Consider the following 19451-nt stretch of genomic DNA (forward strand, 5'->3'; position numbering starts at 1 on the left):
GACAAGTTTTGATCTTCTAAGTCTGGATCTTAACATCACTACTCAGGTATGCCCCTATTAGTAAACGTTTACATGAAGGCTGAAGCTCTCTAGACCTCAGGCATCAATTGCTTGTCTTTTCTTGAATACTTTTGATTTGGAGTTATAAGTTTTTAAAATAAAAACCAAGCTAATAATTTTAAGTGATCCTAATACCTTCAGCTTCTCACACTTGGAGTATTTTACACAAATTTATGTCAAAGTTTACTCTGTGGTATTCAACATTAGTTGTACATGTTTAAAAGAACACATGAATTGCCAGGATTCAGTCACATTAATGGTCCATCTATTCCAGAATCTTACTTAAGGTATTGGCTAATAACAACTACTTCAGAAGAAGGTACAATAATCCCAAAGTGAGCAATTATGGAATAACTTGCCCACAGGGAAATATTTCTCTAACCCCTTCAGTCGGAGGTTGACTTATGCCCTGAAGAATGAGGGTTTAAATCTATTCCAAACATATTATGAAGGGTTTTAAGAGATAAAGAGAATTTGAAGAGTTATCCATATCAACATCTAAATCTTTGTGAACCCTCTTATGCTCGTAGTCTCAATACTATCTGGCGGCAATAAGTTCCACATGCTAATTATTCAAACATGGTCTTTTGATAAAGAGTTTCTTCTTTGCTTTTCTTATTTTAAAGTTTCCATTTTTATACATATAAAGTATAGTTGTTGGAATTATCCTGCTTCTATGTAGTTACTTTATTTTTAACGGACCCTGCCAATGGCAACATGGCTTCCTCAGGAGCTGCACTGCCAAGATAAGGATGCTAATGCTGTTTTTCAAAAATACAGGACAGACTTCAGAAGTCTTGACTTGAGCCTCTGGGGGTGAGTTCCTTCTCCCCCATCCTTCCTAGGGGTTCTCTCTCTCCATCTCTGGTGCTGCAGAGAACCCAGCGCCTCAGACACTGGGTTGGGCAGCTGCTGCAGCCCCTGTTCACATTCAGTGCAAGCACTGGGAGCTGTCAGAGTCTGCAGTTGATGATCTGGGCCTGCTGTAGCCCCATGCACTACTGGGATGGGGCTGAAATAAGGGATGTGGACTGGAGGAAGGCAGCAAGTGGAACAGACTTGCTCAAACTAGCTGGGGCACCTTTTCAGGCTCCAGTGGGAGGAGCAGTTTTCAGAAGGGGTTCAGGACAGAAGGGATGCTAGGCCAAATTTCAGTGGCATTGCAACCCCATGAACTGTGTCGCAACACCACTCAAATTTAGCCCAGCTGTCCCTCCATTAGCAGCACTACTCAAATTTGGCCTGGCTGCCCTGTGTCTGGCATGACTCTGGGTGGCCAGGCCAAATTTGCGTGGCATTGAGATCCCCTGTACCAGGTCAAGCTTCCAGCAAGTGGCACTTTGCGAAGCGAAGTGCTGGAGCAACTCTGCATCTTGGATTACAGGTGCTGGAACAACAGTCCAGACTGCTCCAGCAGCACTAGTCGAAATACAGAACCAAAAGCTTCCTGTAATGATTTAGGGACAGGCAATTTTTATTTAAATAAAGGAACATCCATTATAATATGGGACTGTTAGCAACCTTATGTCGCAAGTCATTGCAGACAGTGGAAGCACCAGGCTATCCATGCTTTGACAGCTCTAGAGAGTCTTGTCCAGCATTGATCCTCATGATCCATAGGTTTGGGCAGGGGAGTGCAGGAGGGGGTTCTACCACGTGCTCACTTCATCACTATCCAGTACAACCCCCTTCCCCTTTGAGTAGCCAATTTATAGGAAACACAGGAACCTCAGGGAACTATTCTGTCCCTCTGACACAGCTTTCTTCGTGGGAGGGAGGAATCTAGGCCATCACCACTACATCTGTCATCACATAAATCCTTGAAATTGGCACTGTAAGGCTCTCTCTTACTTCAAACTCTCTAGTTTACCATAAAAAGTGGTAAATGATAGTGTTGCTCATTGGGGGTTGGCTGGCCAAGGCTGATGTTGGTTTCATTTGTACAAAGTTATTGTATCTCAAAGCAATTTTTTGTTTAATTTTCAATCATATAGCAAATTGTAAGCATTTAACAAAAAACATACATTTGCCTTTGATCCTCTAAGAAGAGGTCTTTGAGCAACTAAGGTGCTGTACTTGCATAGGACAATGAAAAATTATGAGTAATTAACTGAATTTAATGTTAAATGTGAAGTTTGCATTGGCACCAGTTGAGTCAATTCAATGAAAGTGAATGGCTGACAGGATAAACACTGTAAATGTGTAATTTAAGATACAGTACAGCACTAAACTTCCATATTATCTGCAAATCTTACTTTATTTTTGGCCACAAGTCTTAGTCTATTATATTTCAGTTTGGAAAGATAGCACATTTAGCACTTTATATGATAGTCTTCATTCTAGGGTTTGGCTGATTGGTTGTTTTGGATTTTTGTTTTGGTGTTAAAAGTTATATTTTGACCAGATTCATGAGTAAGATGGATAACTAATTGGCTTTATACAGTACTCCTCCGAAGTCCTTATTTACAGTGTTTCTACTGCTCCTCCATAAATTAATAAAAACTAAACAACTGATGGTATAGATCCAGGAATCCTGACCTGAATGTATTTTGACTCTGTGAAATCAAAGAAATATTACCTGTCAAAATCAGTTGAAATAAGGGGTAAACCAATCAGAAGTAATGGATGACCATAAGCAGGGAAGCCCCAACATGAAGCGACTGGAAGTAGAGCCCAGAAAGAATCTCCAAAGTGGGGGCATATGAAAATCAGCAGGGAAGCGGTGACCAGGAGAAGCTCCCAAATGAGCACAGGCAGGACAACTTGAAGCTGTGGGGGTTGGGGAGACACTGACCAATGCTGCCAACCACACCCCCAAAAAACACCATATATCCCCTTGCTCATCACCATTTCCTCTCTCATGTCTACCAAATATCTCACCGATAAGGAAAGAGGTTCTGCCAGTGTCAAGCAGACCTAAAGTCCTGTCAGAACCTGGGAGGCAAGCTGGCTTTGGGTCTTAGAAGTGCAACCCAGGCTCCCCTTTCTCATACTCATGCCTCATACTGTGTGGTGCAGAAGAGGAAGGAAAAGCTAGCACTGAAAGAATTCCAATCCCTCCTGCAACCACAGGCCATGTAGCTAGGACAAGATAAGGAGAACAATTAAATTACGGATTATAATTTTCCAAGAGAATGGCGGAGGCCTTTTTTTGGGGACATTTAAAAGTAAGTCCCCAGGGAGACTGGCTTAGATGACCCGATAATTATTTCCTATCGCTAACCTGTAGGATTCTATAATTATGGAAATATGAAGTAAACAGCAAGATTTGAGATAACACTGTGGTTGCTATGTAAGTGTAGCACTAGTCTAGTGAGAGGGAAGGAACCTCATACAATACAATCCAAAAGTCATCACATAGAGCATGCAACCGAGGTGACTCACTATTCGTACAGTGCTATAAATATGCACATCACTTGCCAAAGAGCCAAAGAAAGATGAAGTCTCTGGTCAACCTAAATTAAGGAAAAAGAATAAATGAAGAGGTGATGGACACAAGAAGGGTTATGACAGTAAGGTTGTGTGGTAGATTAGATGACTAATGTTCACATATTAATTTAAAACACTGAGCTTCCCTTAGTAGAATGGATGACTAGGATTTAAAAAGACTCCTTGAAGAAATGTGTTTGGAGAAGGAATTTGAAGGAATTGCATTTAGGAGGCTCCAAGCACATGGCGACACAAAAGCTGGCCTAGGATGCAGGAGGTAGTCAGACGAGCAAGTAGGCCAGGGATCGGCGGCCAGCACATCCCTCGGCCCGTGCTGCTTCCCACAGCCCCCATTGGCCTGGAGCAGCGAACCGCAGCCAGTGGGAGCCACAATCGGCTGAACCTGTGGATGCAGCAGGTAAACAAACTGACCCGGCCCACCAGGGGGCTTACCCTGGCAGGCCAGGTGCCAAAGGTTGCCGATCCCTGAAGTAGGCTAAGCAAGGTGGATCTGGGGTGAGTGAAAGGAGACAACAGATAAGTTCTGGAGGGCTCTGAAGACAAAGATAGGAGCTTGAATTTGTTATGGGAGGCAACCAAGGGATTTAGAAAGGAGCTGAACACGGTTGGCAAAGCAGATACTTTTCACAGGTGAGATTCGGATAGGTTGAAGAAGGAAGAGGTGAAGATCAAGGAGGTCAGAAAAAGTATGAGATCAAAGAATGGACATGGATTTTGGCAGTGTGAAAGGGGTGGAAAGAGTGAATTTTGGAGATTAATGTTTTGCAATTAATCAGAGATCTACACAAAGTCAGAGGCAGATATGATTTAACATTAACATTGATCTTTAACTCTTTAACTCTATAATTAGAGTTAGCAATTTCCTCCTCCCCCGACAGTAACTTTAAAAACACTGCAATTTTCTATTTAAAAAAAAAAGGTAATGCCATTTCATCCAAACTTTTTTAAAAGGTATTTCATTGATTTCCCTTCAGTTTAGAGAAAACTATGGAAATGTTATTTATTATTTACACAGCACAATACAGTAAATATGTATGGCTAGCATTTAACTAACAAATAAGAGACATGGGCCCTGCCCCAAAGACCTTTGTCTTCTAAGTTAAGCAGTAGTTTGACAAGTGTTAAACTTTGGGAGAAGAGGGAAAGGAGGAGGAGAATAGCAATAAGATCATGCAGCTGCTTTGATTGGTAATGCACATGCCATGGAGGGTGCAACAATTTTTCAGGTGTTCATGTGTACACAACTGTGATTCAAAGTATCACATGAATATCTCTGGCTAATACTATAGGTACAAATATACTTTTATAAATCTAAACTTAGAACAGTGGTTAGACCAGAACTACAGAATTTCTTCAAAGTAAATATTCTGTATGTGTCATGCAGATGCTTAGACCCGAGCTACTAGAATTCTATGCTCCAGCTAAAAATGTATTCCAAAAGATGCACTGCAATACACATATCTCAGAAAAGAGATGTGGTATCTGGGAAAGTGGATGGAATAGGTTTAAAGCTGTGTCACATGTTGTGTGACAAAGTTCCTGCTCTACCTTGGTGGGTCTTGCATTTATTGGCAGATTTGCTCGCCTTGGAGCTTCACGGCAGCCCTCAGCTTGGCTGTTTTTCTGAATTCACAGTCCAGGTCGACTCCTCCTGTGTCTGACCAGGAGTTGGGAGGATTTGGGGGAAACCGGGCCTGCCCTCTACTCCGGGTTTCAGCCCAGGGCCCCATGGAATGCCGCTGTCTAGAGTGCCTCCTGGAACAGCTGTGCGACAGCTACAACTCCCTGGGCTACTTCCCCATGGCCTCCTCCCAACACCTTCTTTATCCTCACCATAGGACCTTCCTCCAGTGTCTGGTAATGCTTGTACACCTCAGTCCTCCAACAGTCCGCGTTCTCACTCTCAGCTCCTAGTGCCTCTTGCTCCCAGCTCCTCACACGCACACCAGAAACTGAAGTGAGCTCCTTTTTAAAACCCATGTGCCCTGAGTAGCCTGCCTTAATTGATTCTAGCAGCTTCTTGATTGGCTGCAGGTGTTCTAATCAGCCTGTCTTAATTGTCTTCAGAAGGTTCCTGATTGTTCTGGAACCTTCCCTGTTACCTTACCCCGGGAAAAGGGACCTACTTAGCCTGGGGCTAATATATCTGCCTTCTATTACTCTCCTATAGCCATCTGGCCCGACCCTGTCACAGTTGCTATCTGGAAAAACTACAAATCAGTGTGGAACATGTAATTATGCTCAACTATAAGTGCTGAGTGAACAGTAGGCAAGTCCTTAAACCATTGAAATATAATGACAAAATTGCACATCAGATACATTGCACCCACATATATTGATCAGAAACATCTCCCAAAAAAGTGGTCTAACAAAAGGACAACTTGAGCTGAGCTGATGTAAACCCATAATCCATCACCATTACCCTCTGCAACTCATTAAGCCAATGTATATTGAGTTTTTAGAGGCTGCGCTCAATTTCTGTGACAATCTTGTGATACAAAATAGCAATCCCCTCACTTCCCATTGGGTTACAGGCCATCCTATTCTCAGTGTATAGCAAGCTTTACCACTAACAGAGTGCATAAAGGCCATACACGTGGACAAGGAGAACGACATCATGTTGTTAAATGTGGGAACAGTAATTAAACATGTGTTTTGCCTGGTGCCAGAGCTAACCCACTGGGGGCCCCGCAAAGCAGGAATACCCCCCCACACACACACACACACACCCCACATAATAAAAAGCAAATAGGTGGCGCCCTTGAGCTGTTTGGGGCCCAAAGCAATTGCTTAGTCTGCTTATACCTAGTGCTGGCTCTGCATACTGCATTAATTTATATCAAAAGGGTTACTGAGTTTGCAAATACATGAGTTAAAATGAAATCCAAGTAAGCTGCTGAGGACATTTGCTGGAGATACACAGGAACAGACTACAGATTGGTATAATCATTGTTGTAGTCTGCACTTCCATTTCATTAATCAATCTGGAAATAAAGGTGGTTCTGAACTACCAGGAAAGTATATTGGTTCTTTAACCGTTTTCACTGCTATTCATCTCACTCTTTGCAATCTCTTCTGCATTTAACAAAAGCTAAACAGGACTTTAAAGATATCCAAATGTGTACTCTGAAATTCTTGAATATACAACAGCTATTGAAAGGAGTTAGTCTGGGGAAGTTGATCTAAGTATACACTTACCCAACGTCTTCTTAATATGTGGGTGAGGTACACACTTGGAGCTGGGGTAACAGCAATTTTGCTGTTAATATAGGCTTGGCTAGGGTGGAGATAGTACCATTGGGAAAACTGCTTAGCATCTTTTGACTACACCCAGGAAGAGATGCACAAACCAAGGTGTATATTTAGACCAAATCCATAGTAGTTTCCTCTTTAAAAACTACATATTTTAATGTATAATCTCATGCAACACTTTTGAAGTGAGGGCCAGGATCTGACCCACAATTTTAAAAAATAGTTATTACTCTGTCAGGCTAGATGTAACACAGGTCTTGCAAAGAGCAGAAATAATTCGTAATGTCTGCAATCTTGTGTTTTATAATTAAAAGAAAAAGACCGATCTCTCTCTCTCTCTCTCACACACACACCTTTTATTTTCATTTTATTTACAACAGAACTTCCAAACTGAAGCTATCTGAATGAATTAAAAGATGAAATGCCATACTGTGCTTCTCTCTAATCTCTTGAACCGAACACTGCATGTATACTACAAGGGTCTGGTTAAAAAGCAAATTAAAAGTGTAACATCTCATCCCTTGCTCCTCAGACAAGCAGATCGAAAATTTATAGCTGTTAATTTCTACTGTCAATCTTAATGGTTGCTTTTGTTCCCTGCAAATGTTATTTCAACATTTTAGAGTAAAGCAAACATTACATTTTTGTTGATCTAAATGATTATATATTACTTCTCATCCAACAGATTATTTACTGAGGCAACAAATTTGAAATCGATTAAGAAGTACTCCCTTTTTAATACAAAGTAGAGTTAAGCTGTGGAATTCACTGCCACAGGATATTATTAAGGCATATATCTTAGCACAAAATCAAAAAAGGATTTAATACTCAAAATAAAATAGTAACCGTAATGCAACATTAAGGTTATGGTTTTTGCACTACTCAAGAAAGGAAACAAACAGGCAAAATTCTCAAAAAAAAAGGACAATTAATTCAGCCACACTGCACATCCTAAATGTGTTTAACAATAATGTATTAAGAGACATTTAATAAAATCAAAAATAGAAACTACTACATTTGTGCAAGATGGCAGCTTAACATAATTCAGCTTTTTCATTTTCTGATTTTTGAATGCTCAAAATCATAACCTGATTCATATGAAAGAAAGACCAATCCCCACCACCTGGTGCCCTTAGCACCAGAATGAGGCAAGTTCAATGCTGACTCAAAAATCAGAGTGATACTTTCTGTGTTACCAGCACTACTGCCAGCAGCACCTGGGCTTTCTCCAAGTACTGCCCAGGTTTGACCCTGCTTAGCTTTTGAGATCTGAAAAAATCATAGCTAGGCTTGGAAGGATTAGATTTTTAATCAGTAAATGCCAATTTCATCATACATACAAACCAACAAAAAATAGTTCCATCAATAATAACCAAAACTTACAAACCCGCAAAGTAAGAAAAATGCTGCCTCAGAACTCATTTTGATTTAAGCATGTTTACTTTGTGTATATTGCCATGTAATATTGACAATTTGTGTTTTAACCGTTATAGCTTTAACTTTTTGAATCTAAATATTTACTGTAATTAAATAATTATTGTCTGACACCCCCAATTTGAGCCCCCCATATTTTCCCACAACTGTGAAAATGTAAATAGATAAAAATTGGGGGGGGGGACTTAAAAATAAACATTGATGATATCCATTGAAATTGTAAAAATAAATAAAAATTGAATCCTGCCAAGCATAATCATAGCATGAAGTATTATGAATATTGGAAAAGTCAGTGCTATAGAAAACTGGATAATTTGGCAACAGAGGATAAGTTGGGTGTGGGTTATGTTATAAATATTGACATGTCTGCTGTAGCACCAAAGGAGAAACACATTTTAGTGTTTAGTGGTTTAGCAAATCATATTTACAGAAATGCCTAAAATCATGGGTTTAATCACATAAACCACATACATACCATAGATAACCTTTTCCTTTAGTTAAGGCTTTTTAATGTCATCCTTCGTTGTACAAATATGATTATCCACAGAACAAGCACAACAAACAACTAAGTACAGTACTTAAACATCTAAAGGGGCAATTAGGTGCCTAAGTCCCCCTTGTGAATTTAGCCCTAAGTCCAACATTTAGGTGGCATTGGCATTGAGTCCCCTAGGCACCTACATTTCTGTTGATGGGCATGTGCAAAGCTGCCTAAGTCCTGACAGTACCAAGCTGCTCAGTGGTTAAACCCCAGCAGGACTCACAAGCTAGCCGTTCCCTTCGTCTTTCTCCACAGCGAGGCCCAACCCTATAGGAGCTGTCAGAGTACACCTACCCTGCACAGAAGACAGAGTGGTGGTACCCATGCCCTTATGCCCAGTGGCCTGGTGTTTAGGACACATACCCAGGACAGGGGAATCTGGAGTTCAAATCCCTCCACTACCCAATTCAGAGCAGAAACTTGAATGCAGCTCCCCCACCTACCACTGGGCTATAAGAAATTCTTGGGTGGGTCTCTCTCTCAATCTGTCCTGTTGAACCTGCTCTGCTTGGTATGAAATCCTTAAAAAGTCACTGAGCCAGACAGCAAGAGAGAGAGAATGGCTACTGACCAGTGACTAGGACATTCATCTGGGAGGTGGGACTCCTGAGTTCAAATCTCTGCTCTGAATCAGGCAGAGGAGGGATTTTTTTTTATCCTAGTCTCCTATATCCAGTGAGTGCTTTAAGCACTGGGCATGCGGGTGCACCAACAACAATTTTCCCTAATTTTTTCTTCAGAAGAGACTGACGTAACTTTGACATGTAACTCCACAAGAAGGGATTTACAACGATGACCCAGGCAAAGAGAGGTGCCCCCCTCTGGCCCAAAGTTATGCACATAAGTCCCTGTAAAGAACAGGACTTAGACCACACCTCTCTCCTCGGCATTCCCTATTAGCTAGCATAGGCAGCTCCCCACTTACCATGCTGGCTTCTGTGCATCCACTCCTCCTGGGTTGTATTGGGAGCCTAGACACCGCTCCTCCTGCGTTGTTTTGGGAGACTAGGTGCCTAACTCAGGATTGTGAATTCCCTAGGCAGCAGGGCACCTGGAAGTTAGTGCCCCTTACAGACCTGCCAACAGTCCTAGGTTTCATGGTCCTGTCCTGTTTTAATGCCCAGAGTCCTCCGTCCTAGTTGAAGTGAACATTTTCCACGTTTGGGGCCACCCAGAGCGAGGGCAGAAGGGGCAGTTTGCCCCTAGGCTCCACATTTAAGTGTGCCCCCAAACTAAGTGGCATTTCGCTCTGCAACCTCATACACTAGGTTGCAACCCCTCAGGTTTGACCTGTCCACCACTCCGTCTCCATCTACAGAGGGGCGGACAGGCCAAACCTGAGTGGCACAGCATCCTGCTTTACCCATGTGAAACGTTGGGAGCTTTGCCCCTATGAATCTAGCCTGAAGTACTAGTCTAGACTATTGCATGGTATGCCAGAGGTTACTTCCTTCTCAGTGAAAGGTTGAGAGCCAGGCATTTCAGCCTCACAAAGACCTGTTGTTACCATGAAGGAAGGCAAAGGAGAAATTGGAGCTCAAACATACACAACTTTATGCCTGAAAAATGTTTTAATATCCAACATTTGTCATAAGGAAGGAGGTTATTCTTTGAAATCTCCCTCAGATAAGATCCAAATAACTGATATTCTCTACTGATAGTCTTTTTTAGCACTGCCAGCACTTCTGGGGTATTTGCCTGCTTTTGCCAGCATCTGCTATTCATCTGCTCCAACAAATGACCCAGCCTGGCTGCCCTATGAAATGATGATTTTAGTGCTGTAGTAGTTCAGAGACTGTTGAACTATATCCACCAGCTGTTAACTTACAATTTTTTTTGTGGGACTCTGATATTTGGAATTATAGCAGACATTTTCAATAGTATATAGAAATGGACCCCAGCACAAGGGGTCTAACTACAGCTGTATTAATAGTACTATTATCTTCATCCACCCACCACAAGAAAACAGTGTCTTATCGGTTTCCAAAATATGTGAAGCTCTGCCTTGCCATGCTGTGCATTGCTTGCTCTGATACACAGATAATCAGAATACAGTCTATATTTTCTGCTTGTAATTTAAACGCAGAGAATGAGAGTCCTGTGCATGACATGATCATAACTAAAAGTGAAGTCTCTAAAGAACTACAGCCCACAATCTATTGTGGGAGTTTAGGTTCTAAATGGGTCTGACCAATGTATTTATGTCTGAGAGCTCAAGTATTAATAAACAAATGGATTTTTATAGTTCCATTCAATTCAGAAGGTCACTAGGCAGGTTGTCCTCAACCCCATTTTTATTTGCATTGGCATACACTGTGCAAAATAACAAGCCAAATTCAATCTTCGACAAATGTGAACAGAGAAAAGAGAACAACAGAACTGCCTTGTACCCAGATCATCATTAACTGTTTTTAGCTTTCCCACTGATTTCATTCCCAGTTTAATCTCATTCATTGAGCAATTCAACTTGCTTGGAAATTCCAAGTTTTTCATAAATCTTGTCAAGTGATTGACAGGATCTACTTGGCCTATTTTAATCTTCTAAATGAGATGGAAGTTGGGTAGAATTTATTAAATATTTAGGGATTAATAACTGTGGTGTGTGTGTAGCAATGTAACTGTAAGGGAGAGGTAATGATTCTATCACGTGTGTGTGCTGCACCTTTAATTGAAAGGGCATGCTGGGAGGCAATGTTGTGAGCAAATTCAAGATGGCTGTTATATCACGACCACCACAATATACTCTCTTCCATGGATATTTTGTTAGTTTTTCTTATGTTTGGCTTTTCATTACTCTAAAATAAAAGTAATGCAGATTTAAAGCAATTTTGCTCTTTTCACAGCGTTGAAGAAATATTGCCCCAGCAAGGCTACAGAAATATATATTTATTTTCATTGCTAGCTTAACCCAAGGCTTGAACCTGCTCCCATTAAAATCAATGACAAAACTCCCACTGATTTAACTGAAGCAGGATTAGCCCCATCGGTGTTGAAGCTTAAAACAAAAACAAACCAAACATACATTTTAGGGTCTCACATGCAGTTTGGCTGAAGTGGCTTCTCAGTGTCATATCTTTCTTATGCTACTTAAGTTCCTCAATATTTTCTGTTGATCTGATTAATACAATTTATGGGTGTGCTGGGAAAAACCCAAAAGTAAGTTTTAAAGTGTTACAAGAAGACTATGTTAAAGAAGGAGTTACGTGGAAGGTGTGTGTATACTGTCAAGCTGAGTTTTTACGTTGGCATCCATCACCAGACTATGTGAGCACCTCCCAACAATAAAAAGAATGACAATTATGTCTCTCTCTTCCCTGCCCTTGAAGTCTTTAAACAATGATTTGAGGACTTCAATAGCTCAGACATAGGTGAGAGGTTTTTCGCAGGAGTGGATGGGTAAAATTTTGTGGCCTGCGTTGTACAGGAGGTCAGACTAGATGATCATAATGATCCCTTCTGACCTTAGTATCTATGAATCTTCCCTGCCCTTCCTTGGTACATCAAAAATGATTTTATTGCTATTATGTGTCACTGTAATGGCAATAAAATGAATAGTTCTTTTCTTAATATCTGGATTTTTCTTTACCAAGGTGACTATGGAATAACTAGCAGTGCTATCATTTTCACAATTTAAAGTTCACTGTAGCTTTGAAATATTTTGTTGTTATCTTCACAGCATGTCATCACTGACATCATCTTAATATCATAACTATGATGCTATGAACAGTAATGCGTAAGAACTGTTTTGCAATCATCTTGACTTTTTAACATTACCTTCACAGGTTTGCATTTATATAATTTTATCTTCAAAGCACAACATACCGTACAATCCAATTTTCAACAGCTATTCTCATTCAAAGTAGTGGGAAGTACTGTATATAAATTAATGGCATGACATGGTCCATTGACTTGCCTCAATCATATCAAAATTTTCTAGACTTTCTCCATATTTCTTTTAGGGTAACCCAAGGAGTAATAAACAGATGGTCTCATAAGGGATCGTTGTATTCTGAAACACTTGTTAACACAGACTATTAAATCATTTTAGCAACTACAGGAACAATATGAATAACTCAATAGCAACTTGTTCTATGTGGTTCCGTTGTCATCAAAGCAAAATGAAGCTATAGGATAAAATTTCCAAGACTGCCTAGGTGATTTAGGAATTTAAGTCCCATTTTCAGAGGTGAGATATCCCATTGTCCATGTTCCTAAGTCAATTCTGAAAAGAGGATTTAAGCACTTTTGACATGGTTACCCACAATGTTATCTTCACATACTGAAAAAATAAATAATCTTCAAAAAATCATTATAATGAGTCTCCATGATTATTTGAATGTAGAATGAGAATTGTAACAAAATTATGGAACATAATTTATGTTAATTAGAGGGGAAACTCCCAAAGTTAAGAGGTTTGGTTTGGATAAACAACCAGTAATGCCTAACTGAAAAAATCTGACCCTCTTGGGTCTACAAGACCTGACAGAATGATTTACAGACATTCTTGCTTTTGGTCACACCAATAATATCACAAAAACTGACATTTTAGCAGCTTTTCAGAGACTTACACTTTTCATCCTGACCAGAACCCAAAAGTGTAGAATTATAATTTATCCAAAATGATTCAGCCACATCTAACGTATTATTTTAGCAAGAGAGTGAGCGCACGTGTGTGAGCGAGCAAGGGCACACACCTAATCCCACAGAATTAGCTAAAACCAAAGAAAGCTGATTTCTCTAGGTAGGTTCCTTCAGCATCCCACTGGAAACCAGATTATTTTATTTTCTACAAAACTAATTAAGTGTGCGCAAAGTAAAGCAATTGGAAGCAAAACAGAGAAAACTGTGGTTTACATCACTTTCAATTTTGTGGTTTTTAGACTGAGATGTTTTAGACAAATTAATTAGCACAAGGTTAATTTCATAATTAGCCTCTTAAAAATTCTGAGGTCTTACTGCAGAGAGAGAGGGAGAGAGAGAGAGAAACAACATTCTGTATATAACAAATTAACTTGCAATATAAAATAACCATTTTATGCTGATTCCAAGATAGTTGGCAGAATTAAACAATTATGCATTTTCAGTGCCGATGCCATGGGTTCTCATTTTCCTTTTCCTGATTATTTTAAACACTAGTAACATTATACAATAAAATATCATATGAACAGTCTCTTACTATAGAATATTGCACTTAACTCTGAGGAAAGTTTGAAATCTTTGGGGTTACAATGAGTTACCTTGTATCCAAATCTGCCATACTATACAGAAGTGTTGCAACACTTCACAGGCCAAAGGCATATTATGGCAAATTAGTAGTGACACACAGATATGGCTGCATCAGAGGTTTCACCATCCAAAAATCTTTCATTTTCATCTTTGAGATTCTTGTCTTTAATGAGAATTTTGTATCTAATATGTATCTAAGACAAACAAATGAAATAAATACTACTATATACAAATCACCAACTCTTTAGAAAACAAACAAACACAACAACAAGAAAAACACAAGTTATTCTTTTCCCCTGAAAATATTTGGACTTATGTGCACGGTGCAACACACTGGTTTTGGCATTGCTGTCCTTGCCCCCAAAATATTAATTACACTAATACATAATACTATTTAATACATGGGAGACACTCAAACATTGCAGCAGTGTATATACGTTTTAAAAAAAGTAAAGTTAGATAACACTAATTTTTCAACTTATTATGCAAATGTTTTAAATATATAACCACTAACAATTTGGTGCATCTGTTATGTTATTTCCTCAATCTATTTAGATTATATTTTTGACAGCAATACATGTAATCAGATAAGCAAGTTTCACACTACTCTATTATGAAAAATCAATAAATCCAGCTTATCTAACCATGCAACAGTTAAATATTGATTAAGAGAACAAACTATTTTCCTCCTTTTTGTATAACTGTACAAGTACTGCTTAGATTGGGCTAGGAGGCACAATGAGTCACAGCACACTCGCCCTTCAACTCCAGATGTGTGGGTTAAAAAGTCTGTTTTAAGGCACCAAGCTAATATCCTATTTAATGTACTTCCTCATCTCCAACTGAGCAAGATCACTGGATCCAAAAACTGGGATCTAAAAAACTTTCCACTACCTGAAATCCAAAAATCATGCCTTACATTTTTATTTGGACATTTTTCCCTTGTAGCTGAATGAGATATATAACTATTAGAACTTCTCATGACAATGTCAATTCACATCTGTTGAGATACTGCTACAATAGTAAGGCACGTTTTCATTACAAGTTACCAAAAATTATGATGGCAAAATGATTCTGAGACAAATCTATTCAGAACACATGATGCAAAGAGGGTAGCAAAACCAGACCAACAGAATGTCATCATTTCAATGCGAGGGTTAATGTTACTGTGTCGGAATGGCTGCTCTGTGCATATATGAAGTTTCCATTATTATATCAGTTTATTCCTCTCCCCCAAACTTGCAGTATAACTTTTCTGCTAGTTCTTCTTTTGCACTCCAAGGATCACTTGTATATAGCACACATAAGTGCGGCCACCATTCTGTCTTCACAATATTCTCCAAAGACTGTCATATCACTCTGATGTATGTGTACATACACATTTCTAACATTATCTACAGCGAATATATAGAAGTAAGGGAAATGTGTTCACACTTCACTGAGGTCTTTGAGGCCGTCTTGACTAAACATGAAGATCTCAAAGACAGGGTTGGCCCTTGAGCAGCTAAGGCCCTCTGTGAACACTGAAACAGAAGATTACATGGCTGATTTTCCAGTGCCTTGTGCCACATGTGGACATGTATACCTGTGCAAAGGGAAGTGAATGTCAAAACCAGTTTGAACAACAAGGAGTCCTTGTGGCACTTGAGAAACTAACATATAGTCTCTAAGATGCCACAAGGATGCCTCGTTGTTTTTGTGATACAGACGAACACGGCTACCACTCTGAAACCTAAAACCAGTTTGACTACATCTTACACTCACTTTTCACAGGCATGAAGGACAGCACTAGGTGGGAGGCAGTGGAGACCCAGGCCCTGTGGGGGGAGTGGGGGGTTAGCACCAAGGGAATTGGAGGCCTAGGGCTCCCCTCACTCATAGATCAGACGAAGCACAATTGTGGTGATCTAGCTGATACTGTGGTGAGGAGCAGAAATAGTGCACTTTGTGGGAGAATTTGAAACCTTCACCATTAGTCAGAGGAGGGGCATGGTAGCAGGATCCCTTCTTCTTCTGAAGAGGAGTGCTTTGCTTCAGGTGCATTTAAGACCACATTTCCTAGATATAAAATAAAATAATAAAACCAGCTCCCAACAGCAGGTAGCTCTGTGCGACCTCCCCACTCCCCCCCCCCCCCCCCCGTTGACAAAAGGTGGGGAAAGCTGCCTGAGTGTTTGGTGGGGGAGGCTTCGGGAGGATCAGGCGCTGGAACCCATCCACTAACCTTGAGAATCTCATCTCGCTCTTTGAACAGTTGCTGGCCCAATACGTGGGAGCGGCTCCGCTGAGCAACCAGAACAATTAGCGGGAAAGTCTGAGGAGTTCAACATCACCGGGATTCACGAAGTCTGGGGGGGGGGGGGGGCGGCGGCAGGGACCCTGGGGCTGCACCTGCTCGGCTCAGCCTCCTGCATGGTCCCTTCCCCCCCGCCCAGACTCTCTGCTCCCTGTAGGAGCACAGGCCCCTCCCACGTGCGGGGCCCATCACTGACTGCAACAGGAAACGAAAAGGGGGGAGGAGGGGGCCGTCGTGCTGGCTGGGCAAAGCTGCTGCCCTACGGCAGGTTTCTCTGCAACCCCGAGCCGCTGGGGGTGGAACAAGGGGCTGACTCCCAGCAAAGCCATTGCTACCCAGCTGAGAGGGGTGTTAATTGCAATGCCGGGGGACTGGTTAGCCCGTTAACCTCGGAGGGTTATAACCTCCTGGGAGGCACCGAGAGATCAGCCCCTTAGTCCCGAGGGAGACTCAGCTGGAGGCGAGGCGGGGGCGTTGGCAGCTGCGGGCACTGGGGACCCCCCTCCCCCGCCACTGGGACCCAAAGCGGGAGCTCGTCGAGATCCAACTGAGTCCCGCGCAAACGCTGCCGCCGCGCGCGCTCCTTGGGCGGCAGCAGCGAACCCCCGGGAGCCTCCCTCGCCCGCGCAGCTCGCGCCTGCTGCAGGCAGGGAAGCTGCGCGGAGCTTTCTTCTGCGCCGCTAAAGCTGGGGCGGGGGGGCGTGTGCCTACAGGCGCGCCTCTTCTCCACCGGGTCGTGGGGAGCTCTCTCGCGCACCTCCTGCCCTGGATCGTCCAGGGCGTGGTTGTATTTGGACACGGTCAGAGGCTGTAAACGGGAGCTGCCCTGTAGGGGTGCTGGAGGTTTGCCTGGGGTGGGTAATTGTCTCTTTCTAACGGTCCGTCTCCTGTCCCTCCGCCCCCCTTTGAAAACACAGTCGATGCGCTTCGGAAAGCAGAAAGCGGTCTGACTGCTGCGGCATCTCGCCGCGCTATGAATTTGCAACGATTTACCCCCCTCCTCAGTTATGCGGAGGTGTTTTAACAGATCCCGTGCGGCAATCCGGAGTTACAGTCCTCCGCAAAACTTCTCCGTTTCCCCGCACCTGAATCCTAAGTATTTTTGAAGCAGGACATTAAAGTCCTCCTCCTAGTGCCCTAGTCCGATGTGCCCATGCCTTATGATCGCACAGCTGGCAAAAAGGTAAAACAAGCGACTGCCTGTCAGATCCACAGTGAACTTTAGAGAACAAGCTGTTCACGTCCTGCTGTTGGACATAATTCTTCAAAACGCGGCGCAGTGCCTAAACTGGATGTGTAACTGCAGAGCTCCGGGCTGTGCAGAATGTCACATTACCTTTGAAACGTGGTCTACTCATACCTTAAATGGATTTACCCCAGCCTATACACATATCTATTTGCCGTGGGCAAAATACAGTAAAATATTAAAGAGACCATTGGTAATACTGAAGTGCATTTTTGGTATGAATACCACGAAAATCCTGGTGACGTTTCAGTCCCACTATATTTTTGTAGTTTAAATAAAATCTGTCGCATACATTTAGGCAATTGATGGTAAATTAATTAATCAAGGCTAAATCAAAACACCATTTCCGAGATTTGTCTCATTCATTAACTCGTGCTTGGTTTATCATCTTAAATCTCTTTCTTTTTTGGTAGATTGAGGTTAGCTTTTTCAGTTCTATCTAAACCGTAATCGTGAGTTTATTCAAAGTTTTATTTGCAGATTAAGAGGAGGACACTAACCCATCCACCAATAGCTGTTCATTACACTTCTAAATCCCCAAATAATTCATTTTTAGGTAGCTGCCTGTTAGTAAAATGATTTAATAATTAAATTTTCTCAGAACCCATTAAACAAATTAGTCATCTACCTCTATCTCAAACATCAATTCCTGTTATTTTAAATCTAAAAATAATTTACTTTTTCAAAGGATACTGAATTCAACAAAAAGGAAAATATAAAATGCCTAGAACGAGAAAATATCTTATTAATATTTTTGCAGCGTCTGTTGGGATGGGGAAGGAAAGTACAGATTTTTATACACTAGAATTTTCGAGTAAAATGATACAAGGTTATGTAAAGAGCTGTGCAAATCGCAGAGTACTGTACAGTATTTCACTTGACCAGTTCAGTGCCAGTGATACAGCCACGATTATTATCCTCGCATATTGCATGAAATCAAATACACGTGGGGTATCTTGAATTAGTTGTAAACTGCCTCTAGCCTGTCCAGTAGAAAAATGTAAATTAGGTGTCAATGAGCTGCAGACATGAAAGTTTGTGGGGAAAAAGTAATTCCAGAATCAAAAGCATACAGAAAAACGCAGAGGGGATTTCTGAAGCCCATGCACAGAGCATCTTAAGAAAAAAGAGGAGGTAATACACCGATGGCTGCATTTCTAGAACAACGATTGCCAAAGAAACACGATTTCATTTTAAAGGTAAGGCGTTCAGAAAAGTAAAGCAGTTTTACAATGATATGGATACCTTTGGAGTAGCTGCAGATAAGAACAATAATTTAAAATTAACGCCCTCTCCTCCCGCCACACACACTCAAAGCAAAATTCACGTACCAGCTACTAGACATATTGGAAGTAGCAATCTGAAGATCAATCCACACACCACTTCTGTTGCCATTGCTTGGAGATCTGACTAGTTCGAGTCTTGATTCAAGAAATGAGAACAATATTTGCTTGCTGTTACGACAGGTACCACTTCATAACTTTTAGGTCCACCCTTGCACAGCGCTAATGCAGTTTAGCATGGTCTTTCACCGGATTTTCTCGACCTGCTGCAGATTTCTCACAAGTCCCTTAACACCTTTGGAAGAGCCCATTAAATACCGAAGCAGCTGGATTTCTGGTGACTTCAGTTGCAAGACGCACGGTTTCTTAGAGAAGCCTTTTTTTCTTCTTCTTACTGGAGAACCATTTTGTTGTGCTCCACATCAAGAAAGGAGAACCAGCATTTTAAAATTAAATCGCACTCGATCGGTTCTGTTATATACCAAAGGCTTTGCTCTCGCTCGCTCGCTCGCTCTCTGTTTATATATCCGAGGAGCGATGTGAGTCACAATTCACAGATTCCCAGACACACTAAGGACTCCAGCCACTTTCTTCCAGCTTCTGACCCGTAGGACCCAGCTTGTCGTACACTGAGCAAAATCATCCCAAGCTGCTAGGTTGCTG

The 19451-nt window shown here is 41.4% G+C and overlaps 1 protein-coding gene across 1 annotated transcript in view; it reads right to left on the reverse strand.

The window, feature by feature from the left end:
• Positions 1 to 19166, reverse strand: part of PIEZO2 (piezo type mechanosensitive ion channel component 2) — a 453866-nt gene extending 434700 nt beyond the window's left edge. Inside the window, exon 1 of the mRNA XM_073331610.1 lies at positions 18837 to 19166. Coding sequence (XP_073187711.1) covers positions 18837 to 18900 — 64 coding nt within the window. The 5' untranslated portion in view covers positions 18901 to 19166. The remainder of the gene's footprint in view (positions 1 to 18836) is intronic.
• Positions 19167 to 19451: the final 285 nt, after the last annotated feature.

This window comes from Lepidochelys kempii, chromosome 2, assembly GCF_965140265.1.
Source record: "Lepidochelys kempii isolate rLepKem1 chromosome 2, rLepKem1.hap2, whole genome shotgun sequence".
Taxonomy (NCBI): Eukaryota; Metazoa; Chordata; order Testudines; family Cheloniidae; genus Lepidochelys; species Lepidochelys kempii.